The 8,199-nt window shown below is 33.1% G+C and overlaps 2 protein-coding genes across 4 annotated transcripts; one reads left to right on the top strand and one right to left on the bottom strand.

Moving 5' to 3' along the window:
* Positions 1–4,860: 4,860 nt before the first annotated feature.
* On the top strand, positions 4,861–6,112 carry LOC126754621 (uncharacterized). 2 transcript variants are annotated; one of them, XM_050466730.1, is made up of 4 exons: positions 4,861–4,955; positions 5,024–5,122; positions 5,184–5,319; positions 5,379–6,112. In XM_050466730.1, exons 1-4 carry the CDS (start codon positions 4,932–4,934, stop codon positions 5,711–5,713), a joined length of 594 nt encoding a protein of 197 aa, XP_050322687.1. In that variant the 5' UTR covers positions 4,861–4,931; the 3' UTR covers positions 5,714–6,112. The 2 variants fall into 2 exon arrangements, with proteins under 2 accessions (XP_050322687.1, XP_050322686.1); XM_050466729.1 differs by having other exon boundaries at positions 5,181–5,319.
* A 366-nt stretch (positions 6,113–6,478) lies between these two features.
* Positions 6,479–7,974, bottom strand: LOC126754564 (uncharacterized). Of its 2 annotated transcripts, XM_050466655.1 has the most exons (3): positions 7,767–7,974; positions 7,499–7,713; positions 6,479–7,444 (listed from the first exon to the last, which is right to left on the bottom strand). In XM_050466655.1, exons 1-3 carry the CDS (start codon positions 7,846–7,848, stop codon positions 6,620–6,622), a joined length of 1,122 nt encoding a protein of 373 aa, XP_050322612.1. In that variant the 5' UTR covers positions 7,849–7,974; the 3' UTR covers positions 6,479–6,619. The 2 variants fall into 2 exon arrangements, with proteins under 2 accessions (XP_050322612.1, XP_050322611.1); XM_050466654.1 differs by having other exon boundaries at positions 6,479–7,713.
* Positions 7,975–8,199: the final 225 nt, after the last annotated feature.

Raw genomic sequence — 8,199 nt, 5'->3', positions numbered from 1 at the left:
TGATAACGCTACTGTTTCTTCGGCGATGTACCATAAGTGGTTAGACATTTTTTTAAAAATAGCTTCTGAAATTGTTGAATCTGTATCTATATAATTTAGAGCGTCTTTAATAAAGAAAAGATCTTGATTAGGTGCTGAATTCGCATTTGTACTTCGGAACCAACTTTTGATGTACATTTTAACAATGAAAATACAAATATCGCGGATGCCACTCAATTCCCTGGTTGTAAGTTTAGACTGATCACGTAATAAATATATTTTGAGACAATAGATTGCTTTTGCCCTCCACCGTGCGTTGCTGGTTGCACCTGGAGCACATAAATTAAAGCAATCTGCATCAAGGAAAGTTAAAGCAAGTTGTAGCATTTCTTTGTAGTCATCGCGGCGATGCGATTTTTTAATTGGTCATGCAAGAAGCGTCCCGTTCCACTTGGCTTATTTTTGATGCCACTAATTTATCATCAACTAGTGTTGACAAACACAAGGTTTTCTTAAGATTTGGCCAGGCCTTCACAAATCGTTCAAACAAGAGTATTTATGGAGCTAAGTTTGACATCATCTTTGATTCAAAAACGTTGCGCAAAATAATTTCCTACATATGATGGCAGGTGCATGAGATTGCGTTGCAGTTTTTTTTCCAAAAGGACTGCGGCTCCATTTTTAACACCAGTATTGACAGCAGTTGTATCATAAGATATGCCTTTAACAAGTTCAACAATGTTCCAATCGACTAATCTCTGATAAACAGTTTCAGCAATATTTGCACCAGTCGACGACTGTATCTTTGGTGCTCCAAGAAATTTCGATGTTCTATCGTAGCTAATTAAAACAGCAATTCTTTCCACTTTACTACGAACCTTTATATCTGTCATGAACTTCCCATCAAAATGAACAACTAGTGCTCCATTTGCATTGGCCTTGTTAAGTGTTTGAATAAATTAACATTAATAAAAGTGCATTGTCAACTATAGGGAACTCACCTTTTCTTTAAATTCAGTAGAAATATCTTTGAATTCTGCAGACCGATTTTGCATACGATGAATTGTTGATCGATTAATAACAAGTTCTTCCACACAATGACCCAATGCTTCAGCAGCGGCTACTAAAATATGTACGGCCATACCATCTGACACTTTGGCATTGTCTTATGCTGCTAACAATCGTGCTGTTATGATACTTTTAGTGCCTCGTCGCTTTTTACACTCAGTTTGCAAAAATCTTTTTTCCAACGGAATTACTACATTTTCATTTCCAGCTTCCACAAGTACTATATCATTTTCATTGCTTTCCTCGATTATATTAGAACATTCAGAATTTTGTTCTTCATACCGCCTTTATCGTAATGCTGCTTTCTCCTGTCTTTCTTGTGCACGCACTTTACGATCGTACAAAACCTTATCAACACCCAACATGCAACCTGGCCGTCCTTTTTGACGTTGCATTTCAAGAAATTTCTTATCTTCTACTAACTTCATTTTTTCAAGCGTTTTAGCGGTGGCCATGTCAAATAAATCATCCAAACTTCCAACAACAACGACTTCTTCCTGTGAATTGGATCTCTTTTCTGGAACTGTTTTCAGGATTTGTTTCCAACTTTGGTACAGTTTCAATAACTTCTCAACACATTTATCTTCTTTTCTTATCGGTATTCGTGCTTGTTCCCAAAATATTTGTGCTGCTTTGATAACAAGTTTTGCGCTTTCCTTTGCTGAAAGATCTACAAATCTCATATTGTAAAACAAACCTGCCGATTAGATGGAAGTTTTGCACCTGTAATTTGATGCATTGTGTATCCAATCAAACTAACTTTTCTTAAATTGGCAACTGACATTCGTGTTGCTAAAATATACATATACGTTTTTTTTCTATACTTCACTTTTTACACTTTAAACACAACCGCCCACCGATTCAATTCAAACAATTTTAAAGTATTTATTAAACCAAATAATTATTCTTCAAAATAATTGTTATTTCTTGCTTGTGAACGCTTACAATTATATTTACTTATTAATATATTAATATATATACAATATGAACAATAACCTCTTACATGCTTTTGGAAATATTTCACAGCAGAAATGTCCCGTTATGAGCAGTTACGATTTTGAATTTTTCAGCTGGCTTCCGGGTCCACTAAATGTTATCGCATTGACCCCAAACTTTTACCGTTTTATCTAAATACATAAAGGAACCGATTTCTGGCCGGGAATATATAGAAAACCGATGTTTGAAAATAAGGACACCCCTAATGTACATATATACTTAAATAAATATTTGCTTTGGTCATTAAACTTTTCGATATCATGTTAAAAGACCAAGCGGTCGCACATTTGCCCATATATAATTATGTGTGAAAGTTAATACCACCAGTTCACATTACATGAACATATTCTTTATCTGTCATAAATATGTAACATGACACTTACGACCCATATGGTCCGTATTGAAACATTATGTGTACTTTGCTAATACTGTCCAACTTAGGTGGTCCCAAAATATAATTCATAGATTGTAAGATGAATCTTTCCACTTGTAACATATGTCATATCTCAAGTGGATTGTAGATATACTTCCTAGAATGTAAGATAAATATTTGTATCTAGACTTAAGCAAAATACTGTATATAAGAAAACATAATAAAGAAAACGGGGCAGTTGACCACAGGCAGTTGACCATAGGGAGTTGCCCACGGGAGTTGCTCACGGGCAGTTGCCCGTAGCTGCTTACAGAACTAAACAGAGTTTTTAATTGGCGATCCTGCCAGGAGGTGAAATAATCTCTGGCGGACCAAAATGTAACAATAAATTTCGGCGGTAACCATTTAAGGGGACAAAAAATCCCCGTGTTACCGTTTGAAAAACAATCAAGTATCCTCAATTGAGGAGAAAAGTAAAAAAAAGTTCAAAAAACGCAAACAAGTATCGCGAAGTCGACTCAAAGCGTACGGTGGTAATTAGAAGCGCGCAAAGCAATTAACGGCAAAATAAAAATCGCTAAGAGACATAAGAAAAAATCTCAGCGCCACAATTGAAAAAAATTCGAGTGTTTGCCAACTGCCTATCGAACGCGCCACGTCTATACGGATTACGAGCGAAAAACAAGCTAAAGTACGCGTTACAACAATTGAAAATTTAAGTAAAATTGAGAAACAAAAAACTACAACAGTTTCACAAATAAAGTGATTTTAAAATGTGAATTGAAAAACCAAAAACTGAAAGTGAAAATTTTTGAAAATTTCAAACAAATAGAAGAAAGTGCGTGGATCTATAAACTATCCACATAAAAACAAATAAATAAATAAAATTCTGTAAATCAGAAATTTCACCAAAAAACTGATTTCATTTATACCTCGCACACGGCCGCCAACGTCGACCATTGCACAACCAACCGCCAAAATTCGACTTAAAAAGCAACAGCAGCAGCAAAGTCAACAATAGCCGCAACAGTAGTAACAGCAGCAACAGCAGCAATAGCAACAGCAGCAGTAGAAACAGCAACATAAAATTAGTTGTAAGTAAGGCTTATACATATGTATTTATTAATTAAATTAAGTATAAAAATTGTTTATTGTGAGTATTAATTTGCTTCATGAAACTCACAAATATATATAAAAAAAAAAAAAAAACAAAACCGAAAAATAAATTTAAAGGAAAAAAACTATAATTCTTTGGGAGCAGAGACTCCTGAAGTGCCTGCCGAAGATTTTTCCGGCAATATTTTATTAACAAAAAAAAAATATTTTGGGACAAAAAGGTCCTAAAACGCCAGCTGAAGATTCATACCAGCAGAGTAAAAAGAAGAATTATACAAAATATTGTAGAACGAAAATGTTCTACAACGCCAGCCGAAGTTCATACCGGCAAAATAAAACAAAAAAATAATGGAAAAATATATAGAATAAATATAAATATATATATGTAAATCAAAATATAAAAATTCAAAATTTATATTACTTTGAACAAAAAAGTCTTAAGGCACCAGCCGAAGAAAGTATCGGCAATACTAAAAATAAAAAAATACTTTAAAATTGTGGAACAAAAAGTTCAACAATGCCAGCCGAAGATTTTATCGGTATAATAAAATAAAAAAGAATGGCGAAAAGCCAAATGGAATATAAAAATACTAAATTTAAAATACTTGGGACTAGAAAATCCTAAGACGCCAGTCGAAGATAATACCGACAATAAAATAAAAGAATATACTTCAAAAATAAATTTTCACACTTGCTTAAAAAAAATGTTGTTAGATTTCATACAAAAATGAGTTTACACATTTACAATTCTCAATGTTATGTTTTCGAATCGTTATAACTTATAACATTATGCGACTTGAGAAAACCCTAAATGTAAAAGAAAAAATTGCTGAAATGTATTCAGGCAATAATACAATAAAAGATGTCATATATAAAAATACTTCCATCAAAAAATAATTAGAAGTCAAAAATAATATAAAATGTATCGAAAGTATATTTAAGAGTCAAATTTAAATACATTAAGATTTCAAAATAGTACTGTTCAAATTGATAAAATAGTCTATAGCCTCACGTACTACTATATATCCATTTGAATCGGGACGCTTCAATTTAGAGGTGGGGGAGTTAATACCACCAGTTCACATTACATGAACATATTCTTTATCTGTCATACATAAATATGTAACATGACACTTACGACCCATATGGTCCGTATTGAAACATTTAGGGAGTTCACAAGTCGTACTATTTGTCGAATTTGGTCTATTGCGCTATTGTAATACAACAGTTGTAAAAGTTTTGTTTTTGTTTCGCAAGTAAAATTTTAATATCACAATACAACTCTGAAAGGTATGTTTGCCTTGCAATTTGTGGATGCTATTCGATCAGCTGTTTCTATTTACATTCTGATTTTGTTAATTTGTCTGCAGGCTATTAGTTAAAATAATTAAAAACAAAAATGGAATCACCCCGAGATAATGACGTAAGTATTCTTGAATTAGAAGAAATATATGTAAACATGTATCACTAAATAACGTTTTTTAATTTTAGGTCAAAGCCAAGCGTATCCGTTGCAACCCAACCCGTAGATGGGCGGCAGCAGAAGAGAAGTCTCTAATTGAGTTTCTGTTGGAAAATCGGCAACTTGAGGTTTGTTTTTATTTCTTGAAATATTAAATTTAATAATTTGGAAACATATATTTAACAGAAGCCGTCCGCTCAAGCTTACTATAAGCAGTTCTGCATGGTGCGTTCTAAAGTGCGGAACATGAGAGTGAGCTACAACAAAGCGAAGACATGGGAAGGCTCGACGGGAGCAGGTAGCATGGGTGGCGAAACTATTAAAAGTGGGTATTTTAGATGTTTCAGTTGCCAATTTATTTGAATAACCTATATTTTATTTAAGGTACTCTACTAAAAATGTGCACTTTTTTTTACGAGCTCGAAGACATTTTTGGGAGCAGAGTTAGTGAATGTGCCGCAATCGAAGATACGATGACCGCTGAGTATTTGGATTTTGAAGGTGCTGTAGAAACTCAGATAGCAGTACCGATTGAAGAACCGGAGAGCTCCCAAGGCCCAGATTGTGTGTTACATTTAAATGGTAACGAAAGTTCTGCCGAAATTAGTTGTACGCCAAGTACGAGCCGTAAGGGCATATACAGCAGAACGGGGGTTTCGGAAATAATGAAACTCCAAGCCGAAGTCATTAGTCATTGGCAGCAAGAGACAGGGAGTTAGTTATAAGGGAAAGAGAATTGGTGTTAAAAGAAAAGAATTTTGATTCGAAAGAAAGGAATTTTAAAAGCGAAGAAAAGCTGAAAGTTCTTGAGCTCGAAACGAAAGAGCGATTAGCTATGGAAGAGCTTAAGCTTAAATATAAACAATTATTTTTACGTAACTTAAATGATTTAAGGTAATATAGTGGCGAGCACAAATGAGTATATGTATAGTGATTTTTCTTACAATATTCGCAATGCTTTTCATGATAAATTTTTTCATAAATAAGCTCTGTAATAACGCTGCGATAGTCCGGAGTTTAAATATGTAAACATTTTAATTACATAAGGTGTTTGTCATATCTAAAACAACAAAATCTAATGTAATAATTTTTTATAAAAGTATAGCTGATTCTATAATATAAACCATACAAATAAAAGTTTCAAACTTTTTACGAAATTCACAAATATTTAATTGTGTAATTTATATTATAGAATGAGCTATACTTTTATAAAAAAATATTGAAAATAAATTAGTAAACGTAAGTTCCAAACAGTATTACATTGAATTTTGGTGTTTTAGATATGACGAACACTTACATATATACGATTTTATAAAATATATAAATGCTGTAATTTATAAAATAAATATTTGTTTACTTTTCTATAAAAGCTAAAAAACAAAAGAAAACAAAAAATCCGACAAAAGTACGTATGTGTATATCTATATATATTTATATATATATATATCTAACCAAACAATTTAAATGAAATAAAATTTGTCTGATTTAGTGAAATTAATCGTTTATTTTTTGTAACATTTGAAAGCATAGCGTCATACCGAATTCTGTACAGGTAAAGTAGAGGGTAATACTAGTAGGTAAAGTTAATTTTTTTATTTCAATGAATATTTATATAGGTAAAAACGTTAAACAATAGGATGGTTTTGAATAAAGTTCAGTAGACTATGTCTAAGGTTTGTTGATGGTAATAAATTCACACTGGGTTCCACGCTGCTTTCATGATATTCGTTGTTGAAATTTATAAAAATGTTGTGCAAAATACAACAGACCATTATCCACTCATTACACGCTCTCTTGTTTTGGATAGTGTGCAATCTGAACTTGAGTTCTTTTAGACTTGAAAATTTTTCTTTCAAGGCCCCAAAACAATTTTCAATACGTACGTGGTATTTGGAAAAGTATTTATCGAAATTTTCTCTTTCTTCTCTGCTATATTCTGTACTATTTTGCCGAAACGGGGTTACTAAAAATGGCTTTAATGGATATGCACTATCTCCAGCTATCCATTGCGAGGTTAACAAAAATCTATTGGGATGTTTTGAGAGCAAACATCCCGAGAACATTTTCGCATCATGAACACTTCCCGGGTAACCAAGTGTAAGTTGTCTTATGCGTAGCCGATGATCACAAATAACTTGAATTTTTACAGAATATTGGCGCTTACGGGAAAAAAATATTTCGTGATTCCTCACAGGTGCTTCGGCCAACTTAATTTCAGACCCATCAATGTATCCAACACACCCAGGCATTTCCTTTTCTGTTGCTGCAATAAGCTTTAATCGCTCCCTTTCATCGGGCCAGTATAAAAACCTTTGTTTCAAGTTAATAATAGCATTAAAAACTCGCCTGGTTACGATCTGAATGGTACCGCCATCTCCTATACCAAACAAGGATGCCACTTTACGAACCGAAAGTCCTTCACCTGATGATCCTAATCGAAAAAGGACGATCTTAAGTTGTGTATCGATCGAAAGTTGTGCTGCGTTATAATCATTTCGAAACACATTATCATCTTTTATTAAGTTTAGAAGGTAAGCAAATTCTGTTTGGTTTAAGCGCATCATTTGGCAAAATCTGTTTTCGTCAAAATGCTTTAATACATTCCGCTCCCAATGGTTCGACTTAGGAACTCCAAAGTGAGCACTTCGGCGATTGTTCAATAATATAAGCATATTCACTCTAAATTGTTCATCCACTTCTTCCTGCTCATCGTCATCACCTAAAAGAATTACATTTGCAAAAACTTTTTGGAGGAAATAATGAACAACTTACTTAATTCCAACATGAGTATGTCTTGTAAGTATTTTTCGCAAATTGCAGCTATTAATTTGCTCTTTTCACTTCTTCTAGGCATTTTAATTTTTATAAATTTTTTCTGTTTTGTTTGAATCAGCTGATTAATTGCAGAAATAGCGCATGCAATAGTGCATTAAATAGTACAGGGCGCTCACAAGATTCGTTTTACAACTATCATAATTTAATAGGCAATAGACCAAATACCACAAAAAGTACGACTTGTGAACTCCCTAATTATGTGTACTTTGCTAATACTGTCCAACTTAGGTGGTCCCAAAATATAATTCATAGATTGTAAGATGAATCTTTCCACTTGTAACATATGTCATATCTCAAGTGGATTGTAGATATACTTCCTAGAATGTAAGATAAATATTTGTATCTAGACTTAAGCAAAATACTGTATATA

This window comes from Bactrocera neohumeralis, chromosome 4 (assembly GCF_024586455.1).
Source record: "Bactrocera neohumeralis isolate Rockhampton chromosome 4, APGP_CSIRO_Bneo_wtdbg2-racon-allhic-juicebox.fasta_v2, whole genome shotgun sequence".
Classification (NCBI taxonomy): domain Eukaryota; kingdom Metazoa; phylum Arthropoda; class Insecta; order Diptera; family Tephritidae; genus Bactrocera; species Bactrocera neohumeralis.
This window is presented reverse-complemented; position numbering and strand designations above follow the sequence as displayed.